The sequence below is a fragment of the Halichoeres trimaculatus genome, unplaced genomic scaffold (assembly GCF_033239565.1).
Source record: "Halichoeres trimaculatus isolate MK-OKI-2021-1 unplaced genomic scaffold, fHalTri1.1 fHalTri1_scaffold_19, whole genome shotgun sequence".
NCBI lineage: Eukaryota > Metazoa > Chordata > Actinopteri > Labriformes > Labridae > Halichoeres > Halichoeres trimaculatus.
The window spans coordinates 18,516,139-18,540,964 of NW_027437197.1; the positions used below are offsets into that span (position 1 = coordinate 18,516,139).

At 40.5% G+C, this 24,826-nt stretch overlaps 5 protein-coding genes across 6 annotated transcripts in view; all 5 read right to left on the reverse strand.

Moving 5' to 3' along the window:
• Positions 1 to 24,826, reverse strand: part of hoxd3a (homeobox D3a) — a 61,595-nt gene that overhangs the window by 18,364 nt on the left and 18,405 nt on the right. The gene's annotated exons all lie outside the window — the stretch shown is intronic.
• On the reverse strand, positions 5,745 to 7,000 carry hoxd9a (homeobox D9a). The gene is made up of 2 exons (XM_074695187.1): positions 6,436 to 7,000; positions 5,745 to 5,989 (listed from the first exon to the last, which is right to left on the reverse strand). Exons 1-2 carry the CDS (start codon positions 6,986 to 6,988, stop codon positions 5,745 to 5,747), a joined length of 798 nt encoding a protein of 265 aa, XP_074551288.1. The 5' UTR covers positions 6,989 to 7,000.
• Positions 9,075 to 10,841, reverse strand: hoxd10a (homeobox D10a). The gene is made up of 2 exons (XM_074694519.1): positions 10,091 to 10,841; positions 9,075 to 9,349 (listed from the first exon to the last, which is right to left on the reverse strand). The coding sequence occupies exons 1-2, from the start codon at positions 10,839 to 10,841 to the stop codon at positions 9,075 to 9,077; spliced, it is 1,026 nt and encodes a 341-aa protein (XP_074550620.1).
• Positions 14,679 to 16,139, reverse strand: hoxd11a (homeobox D11a). Its single transcript, XM_074695223.1, has 2 exons — positions 15,530 to 16,139; positions 14,679 to 14,914 (listed from the first exon to the last, which is right to left on the reverse strand). Exons 1-2 carry the CDS (start codon positions 16,137 to 16,139, stop codon positions 14,679 to 14,681), a joined length of 846 nt encoding a protein of 281 aa, XP_074551324.1.
• On the reverse strand, positions 21,255 to 22,483 carry hoxd12a (homeobox D12a). Its single transcript, XM_074695270.1, has 2 exons — positions 21,925 to 22,483; positions 21,255 to 21,493 (listed from the first exon to the last, which is right to left on the reverse strand). The coding sequence occupies exons 1-2, from the start codon at positions 22,481 to 22,483 to the stop codon at positions 21,255 to 21,257; spliced, it is 798 nt and encodes a 265-aa protein (XP_074551371.1).

A 24,826-nucleotide genomic window follows, 5' to 3' on the forward strand; every position in this document is an offset into this window, starting at 1 on the left:
ACAAGGAGCATCGCAGTGCCGCCAAATATGCGCCGATCAAACAGACGAAGACGATTGGTATTTTCTTTTTTTTTTCTTCTTTTTTTTTAAGAACGCAGACCGTGAAGTAGCAGTTTGAACGCCATACACGCAGAATGCAGAGGGAGAAAAAATCGCCTGGGAAATCAGGAAAAGAGCCATGAAGACGTTTGCCTCTCACACATGACCAGTGGCATCCAATGACAGGCGATGGAGGCACATAAAAAGGTCTATTACTGAGCTGTAAATTGTCCCCTCACAAAAAAGGAATTTCGACTGCAGCAATTCTCCCCATCTTTGCGCATAATGGCAGCAGCCCCTCCATGAGCCCTGGAGGAAAACAAGAGATCTTTGTTATTATTACGCAGAGGGAAAATGTTGCATCTGATTAGCCTGAGACGACTGAAGTCAAGGAGTTTTAGGTTCATCATATTTCTCCAGTACAGAGAAAAATTAAAATAAAAAAACTTTGCTTGTGGATTTTTTTTCTTTTCTTTTTCTTTTTTCTTTTCTTTTCTTTTTTTTTTTTTTTTTTTTTACAAAATCACAGAGAAGAGGTTAACGCCCCTCTTCTTTGACAACCAAAGAGTAATGTCTCGCCTGGAATACTCTATTTGCAGATTTGACGCACAGGCCTTTTCTCGTTTTTATACCAACAACTAGAAAACGAAACTCATGTTTTCAAATATGTTTTGTTTTTCTTGTTTGCTTGTTTTGCGTTTATATTGTTGAAATATGTGTAAAAATTTAGAGTGAGAAAATAAAATAAAAATAATTCATATTGACCCTTTGCTCATGTGAATGATTCTTTAGAAATAATGAGGCGTAAATATCTGCATCCAGAACAACCGTTGATAAAGAAAAAAACGTATTCTCACGCCACAGGCCTCTTTTCATGCATGCGTTGATAAAATCAGTGGAAGATTAATAGCGATATGCCAATATAACAAAATTCTCACGCTATTGGAGCTAAATATTGCAGATGCATTCCCGTCCATGTGTGCATGTCTGCAGCCAGAAGGAATTTCTTTCATTTCAGTCTGCTTCATCTGGTGTCGTGCCAGAGTCAGCACTGTGCGATTTATAGTCCGGCCATGGCTCTGTCTCTGGTTTCCTGTTCTATAGCTCAGTGTGTGCTAGTACGTGTGTGTATGTGCAGACTAGTATGTGTTTACGTGTGTAGTGGAAAATGGTATTTTGAATATGACACTACTGTTAGTCTGTGCGCTCTGTTTGGGGCCACAGGACAGACAATGTGAGGGTAAAAATGTGGATTAGGAGAGCTTTTAGGTTTTCTATGAGATGGTCAGATTATTCATGAAGATTAGAACCTATAAACTCAAGTTTGTTCTAGAAAGTAGGGAATGAACGAATGATGGAGATCTGAAGACAGATCAGTTTCCTTTGGTAAATAAAACTATGTGCTTACAAAAGCAGTAGATATCAAACAATCACGGTCATATAAGATTTAACAAAACATTTTTTCCAAGATATTAGATAGTTTCGAGTTATCTTGCACCATTCGTAGCCGACTAATCCTGAAAATAAAACCAGACGTAGATTTGGTCGGTAGGTGGGGTTTGTATAAGGTCTGAATACACTGGACTTACACAGATGTGGCAACCACCTCTAGGTATCTATCATCTGCATAAACCTCAGTCCCATTTGGCCTGTTCCCAATCCACCAGTCTTGCTATATAAATATTAATTACAGAAAAATCCAAAATGAGAAAACCAGTCACCAAATTCTGTGATCCAGCTTCTGAAAGATTTTGTTCTTTGTGTTTGATTTTTTAATGTTGATAGTCCAGATTGACTTGTTCCGGATTTTAAAAACATTGAAACAATAAACACAATTGTTAAACAAAGGAACGAATGAAGGGGATCTAAGAAATAATATGAAAATAAATTAATTGAGCTTTATTAAAATCCTTCTTATAGTTCAATTCTAAGGTTATTCACTCAAATGTATAGGCCTACTTCCTAAACAGAAATAGAAGCAGTATTTTCAAATAATTCCAATAATCTAAATATGGCTTAATCCAGACTTCAAATAATTCATCATAAACCTATGATAAGCCTTCTGCGCAGAATTACATAAAAACGACGTTGTCTATAGTAAACATGACGACCCACTGATGGCTGTTTTTAATGGTTGATTCGTAACTTAAAATTCATCCTGGCTATCATTTTAGTTTATAACGAGCATTTAAACTTTAGCCACATTTCTGCATTCAGTGTTTTTCTCCCGTATGAAAACAAAACCATAGGAAAAAAATTAACAGTGGGCTACTTTACTTTTCAACAGATGTTTCTAAAAAATATAACGGAAACTTGTTTAAAGGGAAACACCGCGAGATTTTAGTGATGTTAAACTTTGCTGAACTACCACCTTGGGTTACTTTGCTGGATTAATAGCCACAGTGTCTGCTCAAAGGGATTACCGAGGAAGAATTCCGATTACTGGGCCCAAGTCGGTTCTTTACCCTCCTCTCACAGCCTGTCACTCAGTTTCACTCTGTCTTACACACACACACACACACACACACACACACACACACACACACACACACACACACACACACACACACACACACACACACACACACACACAAATGATGTTAAAGGCTATGGCCTAGGATGCTGAGCACAGCCGTAAAAATGAGAAGCTTTGGCTACAAGAATTTTGGTGTGTGTGTGTGTGTGTGTGTGTGTGTGTGTGTGTGTGTGTGTGTGTGTGTGTGTGTGTGTGTGTGTGTGTGTGTGTGTGTGTGTGTAAGTGGCTCCAGAGCCCTAACGTGACCACAGCTAATGCCAAGAGTAAGCTAGCTGACCCCGCCTGTTTGAAAGAACATTGACAGAAATCCCCCAACATCAATCGCATCTTTGTCGACATCAAGTAGATGCTCGCGTGTTTCCATTCAGTGATGGATTTTACACTAAGTAGCTGAACGTGGTCACTGTAGGGTCAAGTTTTCACATGAAGACTGTCTGTTGACCTCACACGTCAAAAAGGGACGCCACTGTCTATCCTCCTGCAGCCCACTATCAGTGCTGTTATTGACTGTCAGTGTTTGGCTGTGAAGCCTCCTGTCGACAATCAATTTCAGCAGCGATGACTGAAGAGTTACTCTAACAGCTTTGGCCGAGAGAATCCTCTTCTTCCAGTGACTGAGTCAAAAACAGCAGATAGAAAAAGAAAAAACACCCAACACTGCTTCAAACTGGAATCGTGTGGTTTTACAAGCTATTTTGTGCCTCAGCTCCAGAGTTATCAGCAATAAATAACAGCTCAGGCCTGAAGCTTGATCTGAATTAGATAATGGAAACTTGTGCTCTCCTGGGGCCTGGTGTGAGCGCGCGCGTCCCTCTGCAGTAGCACGAGCGTATTATCTATGCTCAGTTCATCGCACGTGGATAGTTTCATTTTAATTTAACACTGAATTTTGATTTTTATAGGAACTGGTCTTGAACAGAATGAGGGAAAAATAACACATTTTACACGAGGCAACAGAAAAATTATCTTATCAATAGAAATAATTGGAACTAAAACAGAAACATGGAAGCAATATAATGAAATAATTATTGCATTCGAGTATCTCAGAGAGAAAAAAAAAAAACACTTTAAGTCTCAAAACCGATGTGGACCATGTCTGAACAAGAAGACTTCACATGAAAAAATAAAGACAATAAATGTGCCACGTATTTATCAATTAGCCTACTTTGCATTAACGCGTTTTTGAAGTGGCTAATTTAAAAGTGAAGATGATTTGGCTTTTTTTTAATCTATCTATAGGACTCAGTGATGGTAATAGTTTGTTGTTAGCAGATGAACATAATTAGCTGGATCTCATCCTGGGGTTTGGGTTTAACGCAGTTCCGTAGTCGAGGATTAATATTAGGTCTGAGTATAGAGTCTTATGAGATATGTTGAGAAATTATATCGAGACTTTTATCCATTTTTGCAATGGATTTTCTGTAACCCCAACGATACAGAAGAAACTCTAAATTAATACAGTAAAAACAGAAATAGAGATTTCCTCTTTTTTCATATAGAATTTGATTCCGAACCGTAATTGTAGGTCTATAGGCTACCCTCCAATTGACGCACTTAAAATTGACCCCCATTGTTTGGTTTTACTTTGAAGGTTGCAATCCTAACACCTCCAGTTTGTGCCTTTAAAGAGGACTCGTTGATTTAAATTTATATGATCTCAAAGAGTGAGATTTTCTTCATATAGACAAAATCGTCATTGCATGTGTGCTATGTTCAAATGTTTCATTGAAGTTCCAGCTGTGAAAGAGATGCTTTAACCCAGTCTAAAAGAACAATATCGCCCTCTAGCGCTCTGATTATGACTCCAAAAAGCCCAAGTCAAAGTAAACAAAGCTGTTCTACTGCACAATTCAGGGTTCTGCATTTTATTAGGCCACGAACGTTGTAATTTTATGGTACACTTTTCAAATTACAAGTTTAAATCTTCAAAAAAAATTAACTTCTTTTATCTGCTCTAATTGAAGCCCCATAAATTAAATCGGGACAAGCTGTCGCTTCTTTAACCACAAAATTCATATCTAGAAAACAAAAATCACTAGAGTAAGACTTCCTCGGACACCAGTCAAAGTGAAGTTTTGGTTCCCATCGCTGGGAAGTGCAGTTGATGAATAAACGTGACCACTGAGGTGGGGGTGATTTCCTCTGGAACAATCCATCGAGCAGACACCCTGTACAAAGTGTCCACATTCTGTTTGTCAGCAACAGCCGCAAACGCCCGAGAGGAGAAGGGGGCTTTCAAAGGAGACTACAATTACTGACCAGGCCCATAAACTCATTTAGGCCAGACGTCTAGCCATTTCTAAAGCTTTATTGGACCAAGGTTCTTCCTGCTTTAAAGTCATTACGCGTACAAGTTGGACAATAAATTGGAAATCAGCCGCAACACCTCTCCCAATCGTAAACTTTATTACTTGTACTATTGCGTTTGAAACTCCCATGTTACGAGGTAAATCCAGCGAAAAGTTAGGTTTTTGTTACCTCGTTTAAAATTAAACAGCAATTATAATTATTTCAATCTCTGGTCATGAATTTTAATCGTCATGAACCAGATCCAGAATATTTTTGGATCAGATTTGAAAGTCTGTATTTTTGTGGCTGCAAAAGCCTACTGAAAAAAAAAATGCCACAATGTTCAGTTTTAATTTAAACACGTTAATAACCGAATAGGATAAGCACTCTAAGAATAGCTGAAGTTTTTAAACATTTGAGAAAATTAAATCTAAATCGTTGACGTCTAAGTTGCTCCGTTCTGGTGCAAAAGAAAAACGCACACCTATTTTCAGCAGATGCACACTTTGGTCGACAAAACCCGGGTAAAAATAGGTCAGTTCTGTACCGAAACACACAGCAGTCGAACAATTTAGCTTTGAGAATGTTTTATACACAATTCTTGACAACTAAAAAAGCAATATTCTACAGAGAGACACGTTTCCTACTGTGCGTAATGTTCAACAAAAATTACAGACTGCTTTAACATCCCAGGGTGTGGTTCCTTTGAGTTAGGAAACAGATTCAGGCGCTTTGTTGGCAGATTCTGTCTCTGTTTCAGCCAACATGTTATGACATGACACAGTATTGTGAGGGTCTAATAAAATAAAATAAAATGGCTACCGTGGCTCCTACCAAAAACAAGTCAATTGTCCAGATGGCTTCAAACGCAGAAGAGATTTCATAAGTGCTCCTTGCTGCCTCTCTCTCTGTTCATCTTCTTCATCTTCATCCTCCTGTTCTGAAACCAGATCTTCACTTGTCTCTCGGTTAAACTGAGTATGCGGGCCACTTCGTAGCGCCGGTCTCTGGTCAGATACATGTTGTAGAGGAACTCCTTCTCCAGCTCTAAAGTCTGATATTTGGTGTACGGGCAGCGCTTCTTTCTCGTGGAGCGCGCGTGGATCCAGTTTGCTGCAGGGTTATCTGGAGAGAAAACACACTCAGTTGAAGTAAAAACGTGATGGGGGTGTTTTTAATTTTAAACTTCAATAAGTTCAATGAATTTAGTAGGAAATGGGGTGCAGTGACTTATGAGGGCAGAGGCGTTGCAGGGAAACTAGCTCTACTCTAGTCTGGTGGAAATGGGAAATGCGCAAAAACAGTGTTGAGATATCGTGATTCCTGTTTTTATGAAACGAAAATAATGCTAGTAAAGTCAGACTCTAATCTACACGGAGCATTGTGTATCCTCTGAAGGTGTCCCGTGACATTAAAAAGTTTAGGATCCCCCTGTAATAACCTTTCTAGGGCGGGTTTTTCCCGAGTCGCTGCATAGCACGAGACACTTTTATAGGTTAGTAAAAGCTCCAGTTTTACGCACCCAGCTCATACAGTTCTTAAGGCTGTAAATCAGGATTTGGTTTACTTACTTGGGTCAAGTTGTTGTTGTTTCTCGTCTTTGGGCTCGCTGTGGCTCGAAAGCTCACTTCCACTGTGCTCTTTACTCGACTTTTCTGGGCACTCCGATACTCCGTGTGTGAATTCTCCAGTTTGCGGACGACTTTCTGCTTCCAAAGAGTCACACTCGGTGGATTTCGGTGGCAAGGCGTCTAGTTTTGTCCCGTACGAGCGGCTACTGGAGTGGAATCCGGAAAAAGAAACGTGGTTGGAGATGGGGTCCATCCAGGAGCGGACGCCGACATATCTGCTATCCGAGGCGGGGAGGTGGGACTGGTGGTGGTGGTGGTGGTGCACATACGGGTGATAAATGCCTTGCGGGTGAACAGAGGACCACGACGAAGGGAAAACTGCGGACTTTGGTGCAAAATTGCAGGAGGAGAAGTCTGCGTTGTCCCCGGCACCTGACGGCCTTGGGGTCACCATGTGTGGAGGCTGAAGAAAGCGAGCTCCGTACACATCCTCCGGCTCCTGTCCCATCAACGCGTCCACATAGCAGTTACTGAGAGTGCCACTGGAAGACATTTTTCATCTCTTCCTACTCTTATAATAAGGCTCGCACTGTTAGGAGAAGCTTCCCTCTATGAACAATCATAGTATTTTTGCTTGGCCTGCATCTACAGGGATTGGTTACATGGATCACGTGGTCATATTTACCAATACAGCGAGTAAATCAATCCTGCCCCTGCTCTCTCTGCTTTTTTTTCGTCAGGTTTAATTTAGCTTTTCATTCCACAAATAATAAAAAGCTCCATCAGATGTGACTGCAGGGACAAAACATGCGCCCAAATGAATGCAAATGGACTTTTTTTCTGTTTCTCACGTGCGCAAAGGCTGCAGGACGTTACAACAATACAGGCAGAACAAAAAAGGAACATTTTCCTCCGCACCAGCGCAGGATTCCCTGCATTCTAATGTTTGAGAAAAACTCTTCTAATATCGTCCCGATGCCCCCAATGCTTGTAAAATGGTTTATAGACTTAACAGAGTCCTCGTAAAATAAATGTAATAACATGTTGTAAAGGAACAGAAGCCATTTCCGTTCACAACGCGGCGAATCCATTGTTAATATTCGGCGAGGAAACATATTTTCTGGGTTGGGTTTAATTTTTAAAAGCTAAGCCGGAAAAGGCAGTTGTGAAATTATTGTGCTCATTCAAAGGAGAGCAATAATGTCTTTATGTATCAATAAATGTTTTATGAGGTGCGTGTGATTATACATGCCGTCAATAAAAGAAAAAGCTTGGAGAAGAAAAGTCCGTCCATGTATTACTGCCTTTAAGAAACATTTCTATACAGTTCGCAGCTTTTTTTAGACTCACTTCTCCATTCAACTTGCATGCTTTGACGCAGAAATTTCCAGCTTTTACTTCAGAAAAATGTGCATATTGTTCGAGCTAAATAGTTCAGATTCATGACAAATGTGCTGACTGGATCAGCTTGACACTTTTATCACAAGTAACAGTACATAGAAGGATTTCTGTACGAGGGTGAGAAATGAAACGTGGCTTTCTGAGGCCTGTGCCCTCGGGAAGGAAGGAAGAGCTCACCCGAACTTATGAATTTGTGCTTGAACATAACACACCACGTCTGAAAGTATCTTTACCTTATTAGTTCAGTCACGAACAGGGCTGCAAAAACAGCAACATGTTTACCCGAATACACCGCTTCTGGCGCACTGCACGTAAACACACCCAAACAAGCTGGAACTATTTTGTTACTCTTTCAACTATTTCGGCCCCTAATTGGAACCAGTGTTCATCGTCATGTCAATAAATTAAACGTTCACGCAGATATAATAATTTTTTAAGTATTTTCAAAAAATATAGGCCTTGTATTTTATCCTCACTACTCAAAAACGCTATGCGTAAATTTGCAAACATTTTTCCCGCATTTACGCGCCTCGGCTCTTCATCAGAGGAATTACCAAGGGTGAAATAATATTTCTTAGACACAGGAAACACATTTGGACATTTTGTTGGGGGGATACTGCTCCCTTTTCGGACAATATGACATGAGCTCATTTAAAAGAGGTGTTAAATGTATTATTTCTTCATTCCAAGGAGAGTTTCCAGCAAAAATCTACCCGCGGAGGAGAAAATAGTCCCGCAGATAGATAAGTGCGAAAGTAAAACAGATAGCACAAAATGGAAATAAATACACACTTTGAAAGCAAAGACGAATACAAATAAAGATCATTTGACAATTTATTGCAAGATACATGCCACAAACATGCGATGAACTCACACTGACATTGTTTTGCCGCCACTTTTCAAAGGCCCAGAGAAACAATTCACTATGGAGCAAATGGTTTGCACTTACACTGTAAAACAAATGTTGCACCACGAGACAGTAAATGGGCTTTCATGAAGACACAACAGAATATTTAAACTGGCAGAGGAGACGCTTCTACTTCTCCAATAATTTAAGACCAAAAAAGTGAAACCCTGTGGTAAAAATAAAACACAAATACACGACACAACACAGAAAAAAATAGCTTATACATAGAGTCACAGTTTCTTTTGAAAGTGATGATTAACGTCCGATGCCACTAAAGCATCAAACTGAGGATTAAATGAAATAGAACAGCTAACCACAGACACATGCGAGCTCACGAGAAGGTGAGGTTTGAAGTGAGTTCACGGATGCGGTTTTCTCTGCTCATCTTCTTCAGCTTCATCCTGCGGTTCTGAAACCAGATCTTGACCTGCCTGTCGGTCAGGTTGACACTCCGGCTGATCTCTAGGCGGCGCTCTCGGGTCAGATACATATTGAAGAGAAACTCCTTCTCCAACTCCAAGGTCTGGTGCTTTGTGTAGGGACACCTTTTCTTCCTGCCACTTTTCGCTGTGAGCCAGTTGCTGGTCGGAGGGTCACTCTTACAATCTGTGATGAGCCAAAAGAGACATGTTTAGTTTTTTTTTCCTTTGGCAGGAAACTTCACGTGCTGATTTTTTGATTTGACCTCTGGGAAATAACACACCACAATGGATAAAATTAAAAGCAGGGGTGTGATTGGTCACGTACTTGCCTCCATTAAAAAAAAGAAGAAATGATGTAACCCCTAAGTGAACAAAGCGCACTGCTAAAACACTTTTACGCAGCAGATTACTGAAGAAAGCTATGATTTGAATAATACAAGTGTCAAAAATGCATCAACATTTCACCTCATAATAAACTAGCAACATTATCAGTTATAATTCTGCTTCCAATGGAGTGTTTTTGCAGGTTTTAAGGTTTCAAAATACCCTTCAAATCCAGTCACAGCTGCAAATGCACCACATTTTCTAAATATACCAAAGTGATACTTTAAATTACGCACCAAACAGAGTCAAAATATCAACATGCACCACATTTCTAGTTTCTGCAAAGAGTGCTGCATTCTTTGATATAATGCAAACAGGTTAAAATAATAAAAGCACATTATTTGAATTTAAATAGAAGGACACAGTGCGCATGCTATCTGGTAAAACCATGCACTGCTGCCTGTTCCTGCAACCTGAGAAAGCCTCTCATTAAACATTACGACTGTAGGGTTGTTTGTGTTTTATTCTTGCTTTTATGATGCTGGAGCCTTCACTGCAGCAGCGCCACAAGATAAAAGCTTTCATTGTGTAACTAACCCACCTTTCCCTTCCTGCTGCAGCAGCTCAGGGCTGGACACAGACGCGTCCATGGAGCACATCTTCTCCCCGGAGCTTGGCTGTGCAGGATCCGGGCTCTCTGCTGGGACCGGCGTCAGTGAGGTCTCTGGGTTCTGGGTGATTTCTTCAGATTTCTTTTCCGCTTCTGCAAAATTTGAGGACGCAGAGGAGGAGGAAGAGGAGGGCTGTGGTTTTGGGGTGACCCGGCTTAGCTGCATGAGTGTTGGGTTTGGACTCGGCGGCGCATGCTGGTAGTTTTCCTGGTGCTTCCCGTTCGCGTAAGTTTGGCTCAGTCTGAAATAACCTGGGACCGGGATCTCTGGACCGTCAGACTCAGGAATAACATGAGAGTAAACCTCTGACGAGTTGACTTTTTGGACTCTCTTATCAGAATACATGCAGCAGTTACTCTCCTCTTTTATGCTCTGTGAAAATGTACAGTTTGACATCTGACTGGATCCCTCGATCCTGCACGCTCTGCTCGGATCGGTCCAGTTCTCTATCTGAGGTATGTACTGGTGGACATTCATGCCCACATTTTGGTGGTTGACCTCCCCTCTTTTGCCGAAAGACGGCAGGAGTCCACAGGTTTGCATTCCGTAAGTTCCCATGTCTGCTCCGGACGGCATGTACATGTTGCTGGTGCCGGAGTAAAAGCTGTCCGTCCTGCACGCGCCAATCAAAGAGTCCACTAAGAAGGTGTTGGCCGCAGGAGAGCTACTGGGGAAGGACATTTTGGGGGGTTAAGTTCTTTACGGGAGAGAGATGTCCTTTGGAAAGCTGACATATCTAGGAAAAACAATCTCCAGTGGAAGTCAGGATGCCTCCCGACCACATGACAAGCCCACCAATGAGATTTGAAAATGGCCTTGAGACGCAGCCTCCTCGCCCCTGCACGCGCTCGCACTGCAGAGGCAGACGTGGTCAACAGCGACACCTACGACACGGACTTGAAATTGGTTTCACAGACTCGTGCAGAGAGCAGTGAAAGTCCACCTTTCTCCTAAAAACTCAAACAACCGCGTTCAAAATGATTTGTTTGGCATCTGGAAATATTTCTGCTTCTTTTCTGACGCAACAAAAACTCGATGAAATATTTTATTTTGTGTCTGTGTGAAATGCTTTGAAAGAAATGTTTGTTTTGGATACACACTGAACACAAGGAGTGTGTGTGTGTGTGTCAGTGCATGTGTGTGTGCGTAAAATGCCTAAATGGCGCATAGGCGACAACTGCCCTGTTAATTTGAAAGGATTTTTAACTATTTCGACGGAGTGAAATGGTTTTCATTCCTTTAAAAGATCAGTTAAAGTACACCGACGACTGAGGCCAGAGTAAGAGTATTTTCTGACATTTAAAGACAGGAGAAAAAGAAAGGAATCAGAGCTTGTGATTTTTTTTATTCTCACTGGATAATGCACCAATTCAACTTGGAGAGTTTGTTTCGTTGAAAGAATGTTCCCGGTTCAGTTTCTTTTTATTTGACAGAAAATAAACTAGAAATGAGCTGCAGCTGTTTGGATTCATTGCATGATATCTGCTTTTAAATAAAAAACTTGAGTGAGTTGAACTGTGGGTCACTTTTCACAGATGTAACCAAATGAACCAGAATGTCAGCGCGCATGAAGGTCATATCTGCTCCCCCTGTGCCTTGCCTTTTAAATAAAGTCCACGTCACAGTGATAGAAAATTGTCCTTTATTATTTGCACATATTAATAAGCACACCATATTTATTTCCTTTATTTTACACAAGTACCTCCAATGTTCAAAATAAAAACCTTCATTTGTTTTCTTTACACAGTCTTTGTGGGGATTATTTTGCTCCGGGCTCCATTGTTTTTGTCTGCAAGGAAGGCGAGTGTACGTGTGTAATATAAACAGAGTCTGTGGGAGTGAGAAGAAAAAACAAAAACACCGTGAAAGCCAAAGTGTCCATCGAGAAAGCACAAGTCAGACATACTTTCTCAAAATACAGTTTAAAACAAAAATCTCTTTGGTATTAAAGCTACATGAGAGACGGAGTGAAGACTGCATTTGAAGCCACTAACACATTAATTCAGTTAGTTGTAAAAAAGCGGTCTTAGTTTGCAAATCAGGACAATAGATTAACAGAATTCACACACACAACAACACAACCTGGACGAACCGAATAAAAAAGCGACAAATTACAATTCAAACATACTCCGTTTTTTAAGACACCTGGCGTCGTTTAGTTTTTCTTTAATTCCCATTGGCCAGTAATTTATTTTATTTTGTATTTCAATTTGAATAATGAATAATCTAATTCAAGGAAACACATGGACTGTTTGGCGCTTTTTTAATTTCTGGGACGTTAAGATCTGAACAAAAACAATGTGGAGGTACAGTAAACATTTTACAGACAAAATTAAATATTTAGGTGCGCGCAGTATAGGTCTGTTGATATTTACTTGTACCGTTAAAGTAAGAATAATAACTATCAATATTTTCATTATAACAATAATAATTACATGGTACTGATACTGTAGTTTAAGACATAACCGGAAGTACTTAAAGAATGTGGCGCTTTTATTTTGGATTCGTTACTATTCACAATTTTTTAGACAATAGTCGGACGCAGATTAAAAAAAAAAAAAAAAAAAAAAAAAAAAACTTTCACCAGAATATAATCTGTAAAACAGCAGCAAAACGGAATTCCTTTAAAGGAAATATATCTTATATTTACACCAATTTCCTCCGCAACCCCGTGTTGCTTCAAGTCTAAATAAACTCATTTGAAAAGATGCGGCCTTCAGGTCAACATCAGCGTGTCTTCCAAAAGACTCAGGTGAGGAGGATGATAATATTTACTTCTTTGACTCGTCCATTTGAAACGCCCGTACGTGACTTCTGAGTAACATAACGAAACCAGGATGCTGAATTTGTGGCATCTAAAGGGAACAGAATAATGTTCATGACATCCTTTGTGCGCATTTTCTTATGAGGAGCTCAGACACGCACTGCTCAAGATAAACTATATTGGACACTTCTGGCATCAAGATTCAGGTGTTCTACGGGGAGCAGTTAAGGCCAAAATTACAAATATGAATAAATCCCAGGCTAAAGAGATTTTTCTTCATTAATTCGAATTCAAGCAGGGACATGATGCAGAAATGTGCTCTGTGAATTCCCTCTATGAGTGGAAGCAGCAAGTGTGCCCTCATGTGGATACAGCGAGTATCTCTCCACAGTGGGTAATGTCCCCTCACTGCAGGACATGATGACAACCCAATTAAACGCTTAATGAAACCTCACATATCCGACTGGCTTTTTGGGAAATAACTATACATGTCACACGTTTCAAATTAAGTAAACATTAACCCCCCAGATCTTTTTTTTTCTTTCATAAAGAAGCTGAAACAAGGAGTTTAATTATTGCTGAGCGGCCCTTAAGCACAAGTTCTCATCACATGACTGATCAATAAAACGACTATTTGTGAGGGATCAATGCATTTATTTACCCTCTGCTTTTATTGGAGACAAAAATAGCAGAGAGATAAAGATAACTGCGATACAGCCTGGCTCTCAGATGGATAAATTCGTCTGCAAACTGGTTAGTGGAGCAGCACAATGACGGACACGTTTCACCTGCGTCAATTAAAGATGGAAACGTGCTTTTATTTTGGTAACCATCACAAATGTCTCATCTGCAGCAGACTGAGATGCACAGAAACTGCAAAGAGCATATGGAAAACACAACAAGAGCAGATAAGATTTAAAATTACCTATTTTTTTTCCTTCAAGACGCTCGTGGTTTGTATATCCTCCATTGTTTTCCGCGTTGTATTGCGAGCACATAGTGCTGCAAGAAGCCAAAAAAACGTGAAATACACTTAGAACACTCAGAAAAATCCCTTAATTCACGAAACATTTGTAGCCTGGAGCTATAATACTTTGAGGCAGGAAGAAGAGCCAGTCCTCTTGTGGTCTGGGGGTTGGGACACCAAAGTCCAATAGCCCCCTATTTAGGCATTTACAGCTGGCTTTATTGTACTGTCTAGACGGTTCAAGGTTTAGTAAACAGCCTAGTGTTTGAAAGCAAATGAAATAAGGGGAAGACACAGGCCTACAAGCGCCAAATTCTGCCATTCATAAATCTTGAGGAAAAAAAAAATCCCCCTTTTCTCGTGTTATTTCTGCAGGACTTGGTTAAGTTCATGTGACAAGTTTCGTGAATATCATACAACATTTTTCGGGACTATTTTATCTCAAAGCACAGCGTGCATTCGCTACATGCGTCTTTTAACTGGACATTATTACACAAGAAAGAAGTATATATAGATCTTATATAAAGGATTTCAAAGCGATGCACAGCGCGCGCTTTGCTGGGATATTTTTTTTGCAAACAAAAGCGAAAAAAGGTGGAGACAAATAAACCAAATGAAGGAACTGTTTCCAAAATGTCATTTTCCAAAAGTCTGATTTTTGTGAGAACATTTTAAACATTTTCAAGAATCAGATATACACAGAGATCAGTCTTTAGAGCATGTGTGTGTAGCTCCCTTTTTCCTACTGTGTGTGTGTGTGTGTGTGTGTGTGTGTGTGTGTGAGGCATCAGAATAGAGGATTCCCAGTGAAATACTGTAGACGGTCGCGGTTCAGCTTTTTCTCTTTCATCCTTCTGTTCTGAAACCAAATCTTCACCTGCCGATCAGACAGGTTTAACATCCGGGAAAGCTGCAGACGTTTCTCTTTGTTAATGTAAACGTTGAAGAAAAACTCTCGTTCAAGTTCTCGGATCTGGAATTTGGAGTAAGGGCACCTCTTCTTCCTGGACTTGGTGGATGAACCTGCAGGAAGGGATGAAAATGTGGGAAACAAGGTTGTTGAGAAAAAAATATCATTTGAAAAGATAAATTTGAGATTTTTGTGCCATTAGAGGGTATGAGCGCACATTTAGTTATTTGTTTGTGCACAAAGGGCCCATTCTCCTCAAACACACACACAGGCCTACACACACGCGCGAACGATATAGAAGAGACAACAAGAGAAAATGCATCAAATTGCACTTACATTTTACTGATTTCATGCAAAAATTAGCTAATTTGGTCTGCCTGTTTCTGTGTTTTACACTTTCAAAAACTATCATGGCGCATGCACAACACTATCTCCAAACAGATAAAATACATTAAAATCAAACGTTTTCTTTCTTTCTCTCAATCTCCATCAATGCAAATCAATTCCAGCAGCATGGTATAGTTATTAGACACAAGGCAATCTTTAAACATAGCAGTTTCCCATAGTAAATACCTTTACAAGCGTAAAGCAGATCTTATAGGGATATAAAAGCGTTTGCATGCTTATAAAGCGCCACATAACCCTGCACGGCCACACTGCTGGACACAGTGTAAAGCAGACTCTTTTGTCTCCAGTGCACACCTTCAACCCGAGACAAAGAGGGAAACACTTACTCTGTTGGTTGTTTTTGTCCCCGCAGTTGGAGGATGAGCAGTCCTCGTCCACGCTCGAGCTCTGGTCCGCTTTGTTTTGCTCCAGTTTGGTCTCAGCCTGATTGTTATTCGCAGCAGAGTCTGTCTTTTGTTTGGGGGGCTCCGCGCTGGACTTTTCCGCGTTAGGGGTATCCAAAAACTGATCGAAGCCCTGGGGAAGAACCCCGTTCCGACCGACCCCGGTGAGGAAGCTGCAAGGCGAGCTCGCGCCTCCGTGGTGGCCGTATAAGGACTCATTCTTGAAAATCACATCCGCTCTGCTGCTGCTGCTGCCGGAGGAGGACTGGATCAAGTCCCGGTGCATTATCTCGTCCGCCGAGTAGTAAGACGCGTAATTGCCCCTGTAGTGCCATTTGCTTGGATGGTCCAGTCCATAATCCCTGAACGCGACCTCTCGGACAGGTTGGACCTGCGCTATGTTGGGAGAGTAGGGGAAATTTATCTGACAAGAAGTGGTCTGCGGTAAAAAGGAGGAGACTGATGTAAAATCGGGCGTCGAAACGTAATAAGTACAGCTCGGTAGATACATATTTGACGCACAGCTGCGATCCTCGTACTCCGTCATATCTCTTCTCCCCCTTTTTTCCTCCTTGCAACAGAGGAAAAGGGAATTGGCAGCTCGACTGTGTTAAACTTTGTCCATCTATAGCACCACAGGCGCGTGCGGAGACCCCGCCAGGGAGAAAAAATCGGAAACGTAGGCAGACCTGCAATACATCTTGATCGATTCTTGAGGTAATTGTGTCATGTGATCCAGCCAAGAAATTACCATACATCAATATCAGTCATTAAAAACTGTCCAGAGAAACTCATGTGAGCGCATGCGAGAGACTTCATTGGCTCCCTGGCTGCAGAGGAAACTCCTCTCCAGCCTCTCTGCCCTATAGCTCACTGAAAAAAAGAGACATTTGTGAACCAGAGGTGGAATATTTAATTGAAAGCTTTACAGCAACATCATCCTCACGATGTAATGGCACGCAGTGACACATCAGTCAATAAATTTGCACGCTTTTGAGAGGGCACCGTGCGTATTTTTAGCAACAGTTTGGTTGGGAACACTGAAGCTGACCTCCGGTTTTAATGCAAATCTTGAGGAAAATGGCACCAAGGCCATTGTGCATGTCTGCACGGTCTCTGCACCAGAAACCTGCAGATTTATACGTAATTCACAGGCGGCTCATTAAGTCAGGGTTTGATGGAAATAAATGTGAGGGTTCATTGCGCATGATCACTGCGCACTGCAACGGTGGGGGACGTTTAAATACACACAAACAAACACAGTAGGGAAATATTCAAAGTCATTTTAGAGACAAACCTGTAGGCCTGCAGCATGGTGAAGAAAAGATATTGCTCCACAATAAATAAATAAATAAACAAACAAATAAATGCAAAAATATATAGAGAGGGTCAAAATACTACCGTGCAGAAAATACGCATTTATTCTTGTTTTTCAGAGAAATATATTCTGGGACTTGTGGCCAAAAAAATGCAAAATACTTCAGCACCAGAACGTTTTATTTCCTTAGCTTGTAATTTCATATCTTTAACCTTGATAATAAGTGGAGATGAACGCGCGAAAACAGCCAAATAAAGCACTCCGCGGTGCGCAAACTGCAAATGCAGAAACGTTGATTTTGGATACCACAAAGACAGAAGGAAAGCATTAATCACGAGCAGCACATTCAGCATTGCCAAGTCCAAAACTACTGGCTTTGACCGTCTGTTCCTGTTGGTAATGTCCATCAAGCATTCACCATCTAGCCTCTTGCACCTCAATCAGTTTATAGCACACGGGCAGCCATGGCTGCAGTGTAAGGCCCTGTTCTCCTGGGAAGAGAAACACAGATGAAACTCTAGTGAAGGCTACCAACGTCACTTGAATTCTCCAGCAGTATTTTTAAGTCGTAAGTATTTTTAAGATGTGTTTTTCTGTGTGATATAGAAGAAAACTGGAGTAAAGGGGAGAGAGCAGTACACGATGGTTTCTTGTAGGACTATTTGGTAATGAACTCTGAACTCTGGAATATAAACAGGTTTCGCACCTCACGCAGAAGTGCAGCTCTATTTTGAAGGCCAGTGTCGTGTTTAGAGGACAAGTAGATTCTTAACAGCTTCGAGCCTGAAGGTCACACGCAATGTGGAAGCAGCCTCCAAGGCGGCTGCGGGCGTTTATTGTTATTGAGGGTAAAATCAACCCTGTGACTCTGTGTTCAGCCAAAAACCACGCTGCAGTTTGAAACCCTGCAGGCAATTGACAACACGAAAAACAGAGCTCGGATTTGTTTTTAATAAATAAACAAAAACAAAAAAAAATGAAAAAAAGAATTACGAGAAAATGTGTTGAAATTTGAAAATATGTGCAGAAAAATTCGGTACAAGGCGTGCAAAAATCTTCAACCAACAGAACCTATTTAAAAATAATGTGTGGGTCTTAAATTTCCACGAACCGAAAGTTTAGATAACCTGTTGCTTGTTTTTTTTTTTTTTGTGTAATCTTTTTCTCCCCTTATGTTTTTTTGTAAAGCAAAATCTATTACATCCACATTACATACAATCATAGTCCTTGCTATCATTATCATTATTCTTTTTTCCCGCTACTTCTTGTTCCATTAATAAAACGTTTGCAGTCACTGCCTTATATACTCATACACCTCTGCCATAGTCAGTATTGCGCAAATGTTAATGTTTTGACATTGCATGTGTGCTCAAAACAGCATGCAAAAATTTAATGTCAATAATTTATGTTTTAAATAACACGACAAAGTTTTGAGACATCAGAACTTGATTAGAATTAAATTATCATAATCCATGAGCTTGTTTTGTTGCGCGTAATGAAAATAACAAAGGGTCTGTTTTTAGAAATAATTATGAGGAGCTGTCTCAGAATTCGTCTTGGTTACATTAACTGATACAGAAACAACCTTGTTGTTCAAATACCTCGAAAGAAAATTGCTTTGTTCAAATAATTTTGAAGTAGCAATGCACAGCATACTAACTTGACCTTAACTTTGTGATGGCGCCCCTGCTATCTTAAGCAGCCGGAGCTATATGACGCTGTCTGGCTTCACTGTGCAGTAAAGCAATAAAGCAACAAAAGTAAAGGAAACGTTGCGTATCCACCACATAGAAAACTCTGAGTAGCCGGTCAAAATAGCCCGAGCAATAAAAGCTAATAGTAGCTGAAACATGTTGTATAGGAAGGGCTTAAAGCGGAGGAAGAACCGACAGTTGGACTACAACAGGCCTGCAGCGAATCTGTATGAATTAAGTTCCTTACAAAATAATAAATTAAACATGCAGAAAGAATGTGCCATTAAAATGACACATTTGGCTGCAAAAGAGCCCCCCAAAAAAGTAGGACAAAGTCAAAATGTGTAGCAGCCACTAATGGAAGAACCATGTCTTCACGTTTCATTTCAAATTACAGGTTTCAAATGTCTGACTTTCATGATCCTTTAACATGACTGCAGTGTTGTGTCCTGCAGAGAAAATTTAGTTGCAGTGCTGATGACGTGATGGTGATGTAATCGGACGGTGCATTATTAGATTCAGTCTCACGCGTAATGCTCTGTTGGTTGCAGGTTCGGCGCCTTACAAGAGCCGCACTGCTCACTTTTAGCCTAGAAGTGTTAAACTTTGTATATGTCTGACCAACACAACAAGAAATACAAATTGTAAAATAATATAAATAGCAGCACTATTAGAAATGCCAAGAGCGCGCACACACACACACACCCTAACAAAACCCTCTCTTATACACACAAATGAAGCTCTCAGTGTATAAAGTGCATCTTTCTCTACTGAGAAATTAAAGGATGCATATTTAGCCTCAGCTCCATTTGTTCACAGCCGCAGTAACCTCACACTGACATGTGGAGTTTTTGGCCTGCTGGTGTGAGCTGCTGCTGGGTTTACATTTACTGTGTGAAGGAATTACGCGTCTGCGCCGAAAAGGAAAAGCCAAATAGTACACAAACACGAAAGAGCCTTATATCTAAAACGTGCAGGAGTTTCAGTAAAACGTCTGATTTAAGACTTTAAGTTGATATTTTTTAGACCATTTCCAAATCGAGGCAGATTATGACGCAGTATTTCAATCACAGTTGGTGCAAAGTCGGCTGTAACAATCTTTTAATCCTATCCTCTCTGCAAAGATAAAACAAAAATCAAAACGTTTAACTCACCAAAAAGTTTTCCAAAGCAGACTGTCTATAAATCCCTTTTCATGGTAAAAAGGTATAAAATATTCCGATAAACCATTTTTTTAAAGAAAGACAGCAGCTCCCTCACATACACCACGCAAAGCCGCATGCGGCCCACAAAAACAACCAGGTCTCCTATTGACACAGGTCTTTGTACACTCATAGGTAAAATGTGTAACATACGTGTTAACTAAAAGGATTAATCTAATTCTAAATAAGCATAACGGAATAACCAAGAAAGCCCACTAATCTTGTGATCTAAAGGAGAAAATGGCGAGCAGTATAATATCTGCAAATATAAAATTTTCACAATTATACACAATAAATGTCTTTCTTGCATTTTGAATTGATCTTTATTAACAATTTTATTCATCTGCAGGTTACGTTCATCTTACAAAATCTCATGTCCGTGCGTAAAAAGATGGTTGCTGTCTGATCCGTGTTCTTACCTTCGTATATTACATGCTCTCTGGAATGATCCATAAAAGAAATCTTCTGCAGGTAACAATGTTTTATTAATGCTTTTTTTTTTTTTTTAATAAAGACTGAATTTACTGAGTAAGAGTGATACCATTATTGTGGTTTGTGATCGTGCGTAAACCAGGTTTGTTTGGCGACAATAATCCACTGTTATTGTTTCAAAGTTCTAATGTCATTTCAGGTTACACAATCAAATGGTTCAAAATTCACAAATCGACATTTTAACAGGCATTGTATTCAATATCACCACAACTATATTTGGCACTATACTCCGCAGACAGAATATGGATGCGGGCGCGAACCAAAAGGACAAAATGTTATTTTTAGCCAGGCTCGGATTCACATTCAATTTAGGGGGAATCGGGTTTTAAATTCAACAACATTATTTGGGATAAAGGCATGCAAACACTTTATATTTTACTATTCAGACGTGAGTCCATGTTTGATCCGTCCGTAAACATGAACTTGACTGTTTACTTCTACATCAGGCCAATACTCTGCATGCGCCATCATACAAAACACACAACACATAGAGCTATAATCCAGTTTCAATAGGGTGATATTCGAGTTGAATGGGCCACTATCAGGCTTCAATGTTAATTATAGTTTTACGCAGCCGTAGAAGCCTTACAGGAGACAGGGCCTGCTGCTGCGGGCGCATTTGGGGAATCTTAAAATCTGTGCGTAAAATCTATCCCATAATCTGCTGTGAAGGTTAATACGTGTTATTATGATTGAACTTGGGATAAAACTGTAATCTATAATGGAACAGGAATAAAAACATTTTATATACATCTATAAATACAAGTCCATCCCATAAACCGTGTGTGTGTGTGTGTGTGTGTGTGTGTGTGTGTGTGTGTGTGTGTGTGTGTGTGTGTGTGTGTGTGTGTGTGTGTGTGTGTGTGTGTGTGTGTGTGTGTGTGTGTGTGTGGGAGGTGTTGCATGGTTCATAGTAAACAGCATATTTCTGTGGTCATGATCAAGTCCAAAGGTCATCAGTACGCAGAGAAAACGTGCTCGCGCATCATCAGACGTTTCTTCTTCATCCTCCGGTTCTGAAACCAGATTTTCACCTGCTGGTCGCTCAGGTCCAGTCTGTCTGACAGCTCTTTGCGTTTCTGTCTGTTGATGAACTCATTCATCAGGAATTCATTCTCAAGTTCAGCCAGCTGCGGCTTCGTGTAGGGCTTCCTCTTCTTTCTGGGTTTCACTTGAGACGAGCACCATGGGGCACCTGGGAGCACAGACAAGGTTTATATTTACTTTTTAACACCTTCTCCAGCAGCACTTGTTACTCCTCTCTTTAAATGGGGTTTTATAACACTGCAATAAGTCTAAGCTAGACCTCCTGTACGTAGAGACACAGTGACCTGTGTGAGGACAGTATGGGAGTATTAAAATAAACATGTCTCTGTAGATATAAACTGACCATAAAACAGTCTTAAAGCTATGCACTCAATATAAACTAGAATCTCCCCCATACTCCAACATATTTGTATAATTCCATAATGGTTTGACAGGAGAGTACATACGAATCAGCATAAAACCAACAACAACAGGCATAATAAGAAAATAACTGCTGACACTATTTCTTCATTTCAGGTCTAAAACACAGACTATCTTGGGTTGGAGCAACAAATAGTTTCATGAAACGGGCTACTTCACCTTCTGCAAATGTTGTCCTGCTGCACGTGTGGCTGGATGAAGGCTGAGCGTGATTCTGCTCCTGTTTGAGGCCGTTTAGTGAACCTGCAGACTCCGGCTCGAGCTGAGTCCGGCTCTCCAGGTCCGAGAACCCGCGCTCTGATGCGGCCCCATGCTCTACTGCGTAAACGTCACCCTGCCTTCCTGCCTCCTCAGTCTTGTGGTTTGTACCCTGAAAGCATCGCGCCGACTGCTCCAAATGCGCCTTCACGTACCCGCTGCTGGGGTTCGAATTTATGGACACAGAGTTGGACAGAAAGGGCGGACAGTAGCCCCCAAAAGCGCGGCTCTGTGCTGGTGTCGGCGGTGGTTGTGGTGCCGGCGATCCAGACGCGCACGAACTTGGGGAAGTCCACGGGAGCGTGCACACCTCTCTCCTATTGTAAGGGAGCTGATGCAGGCCGGGTAAGTGGGCTCCATTACCCCGCAGGTTGGAGAAATAGAGCGACTCTGGAGGAGCGAAATTCAGCAGAGAACCAACATAGCTCGGATTTAAAGGATTCCGCTCGCACATTTCCATGGAGCTCCCCTCAAACGCGTCCTGCAAAGCCTTTTAGCAACTCCTGAAGAATAACGGCTAGGTAATTGTTGATTTGTTAATACAAGGTCACGTGATATGCTAAATATGTTGTTCCGCCCCACCCTTGCTCCCAATACTGCAAAGCAAAAATACTCCATGAGGAAATATTTTGGTACTGAGTGGGTGAGTGGGTGGGGGGTATATTTCAGTCTAAACATCCGTGAAGAGGGGGACATCTGAGGGTAATTGTGATCTTTGTAAAATCTTTTGGTGTGGGGGGCTTTTATTTTGAAAGAGCTTGAGTTTTTTTCAGGCTATTATTGAGCTGACATGAAAAACAAGGTGACTACTGTATGGACTGAAAACGTGTGAGACAAAAAGAGATCTTAAATGCATCTCAAGAGACCCAGGACAATGTACGATGCATTCAAAGACTGCAGGAAAGGGGCACATGACACATTATATAAAAGAAAAGACAGATCAACAAAGATACATATAGGAAATTAAAATTTACTGAGAAATTGAAGAAAAAATATCACTGCCATTTTTACTTGACTCTATAATTTGGAAAAAGACATATTCTGAGTCGAATTAGTTGTTACTTCTTAAATAAACATTATTATCAGTCTAGATGAGTTTATAGTGTCTTAAAACGGAATTTTACGCTTCTTGAGGTGAAGAGGAGCGGTGAAAGACTCACGCATCTACAGCGTGGCCGAATTTTGGCCACAAATTGGACCGTGAGTTTAGTGGTGGAAAAAAAATATTTCTTTGTATGAGCAAAAGGACCCATACACCACCGTGCTCTTTACAACAGAGTTTGGCTCCTTTTGTACAAGAAAAAGCACAACGGATTACTGTTTGACACTTCAGCGCAAATAAAAATGCTGCATGGACCCACGTACATATTAACTGGTTTGTTGACAATTAAAGACTGAGCTATTTCAACTGACTTGATGTTTTTCATTTTATTCTTCAAGACTTAAAATAATTCAAACCATTTAGTTCTCTATTAGATGGTTGTAAATACCTTTTTTTCCTGTTTGTTTTTTTCAATACCTTTTTTTTCTTTTACATAAAAAAAAACAAACACAAAAACTCGAAAGCTCAGATGAGGTCTGGACTGTAGAAGTTTTCTACTCTTCGTTTCCCTATGTTTGTCAAGATAACCTCAACTCAAACCCATATTTAATTGTTGAGTTTTTGCGAAACTCTTGGAGCTAGATGGATTTCACTGGACGGGAAAAGTAAGAAGAATGTGTATTTTGAATAGTGGCGCTTTCAGTGAAATAGCCTAAAATGGAAACTATTTTTTCTGGGATGAAGTGAAGTGACCTACAACAGCGCACAAAATGTTTCAGTCTTTTTAAAATAAAGGAAAGAAAAGAAAAGAAGGGGATGTAATCGTTTTTGAGAGGGGGCAGTAATCCTATTTATTCCACCAAAGCTACTTATTCCGAAATATTTCAAAGTCTGATTTACCAAATCAAATCCAAACGCACTTCTGTGTGTCTTAAATGGTGAGCGTCCCAGAGCAGTGTGGTACTGTTCTCCATAACGCTGAGTTTTATGAAAAATAATTCAATTATTTTTTCATGATGTTCAGAAAACGTCCATTCCACACAGGCCTGAAGCGTGGGCAACCTTTTCTCAGGTGGATCTTATGAGACGTTGACACCTAAAGCTGGCTGTGTTTGTGCCGCCAAACAGTCAACCTCTGAAATTTGTCACAAGCAGAGGTTTGCGTGTGAGTGTGTTTGTGTGTGTGTGTATTTCTGAGGACCCCACCCCACAACCTCTAAGGAGTGCCAGTGTGGACACATTTGGAGTGTATTTTGAGTTAGATCTCTCTGAAACCTTCAGGTTCAGCTACCAAACAAATAAAGATTTCCTTCACAAATCTAGGTTCACTCTCAAAAAGGTGAGTTTGGTTTATCTGCACCGTAGTCTGAGATGCACGCATTGTTCCTTTTCTTAAATGCAGTGTTATGCGTGTAGTTACGGCAGTAATCCAATAGGAGGCAGTATAAGTCCTCACATGGCCTTGCAGCCAGATTTTGATGCTGATGAAATAATGAAAATAGCAACGTTAAACATATGAAGAAGTTTCATTCAACCTTGTAAATGTAATTTCTTTGATTTTTCATTTAAATAAGTCAATTAAAGCACTCGTGATGTATTAAATAAGAAAGATAAAGCCCACGTAGCATGATAATTGAATTTGTTGCGAATTATTTTTTATGAATAAAATCAAGCAGATAGGCATGAGCATGCGTCACACTACCCTGCTAGAAAGAAAAAAAATCTGTGTTGGAAAAAAATACCATCACCTAAGATGGGGAT

Bases quoted from the DNA above. Each gene is read 5' to 3' on its own strand.
- hoxd9a (XM_074695187.1), bottom strand. From the start codon at position 6,988: ATGTCTTCCAGTGGCACTCTCAGTAACTGCTATGTGGACGCGTTGATG. The intron at 5,990-6,435 runs GTAAGTAAACCA...TTTTCTCTCCAG, and splicing joins ACAACAACAACTTGACCCAA to ATAACCCTGCAGCAAACTGG.
- hoxd10a (XM_074694519.1), bottom strand. From the start codon at position 10,841: ATGTCCTTCCCCAGTAGCTCTCCTGCGGCCAACACCTTCTTAGTGGAC. The intron at 9,350-10,090 runs GTGGGTTAGTTA...GGCTCATCACAG, and splicing joins GCTGCAGCAGGAAGGGAAAG to ATTGTAAGAGTGACCCTCCG.
- hoxd11a (XM_074695223.1), bottom strand. From the start codon at position 16,139: ATGACGGAGTACGAGGATCGCAGCTGTGCGTCAAATATGTATCTACCG. The intron at 14,915-15,529 runs GTTTCCCTCTTT...CCCTTCCTGCAG, and splicing joins AAACAACCAACAGAGTAAGT to GTTCATCCACCAAGTCCAGG.
- hoxd12a (XM_074695270.1), bottom strand. From the start codon at position 22,483: ATGGAAATGTGCGAGCGGAATCCTTTAAATCCGAGCTATGTTGGTTCT. The intron at 21,494-21,924 runs GTGAAGTAGCCC...CTGTGCTCCCAG, and splicing joins CAGGACAACATTTGCAGAAG to GTGCCCCATGGTGCTCGTCT.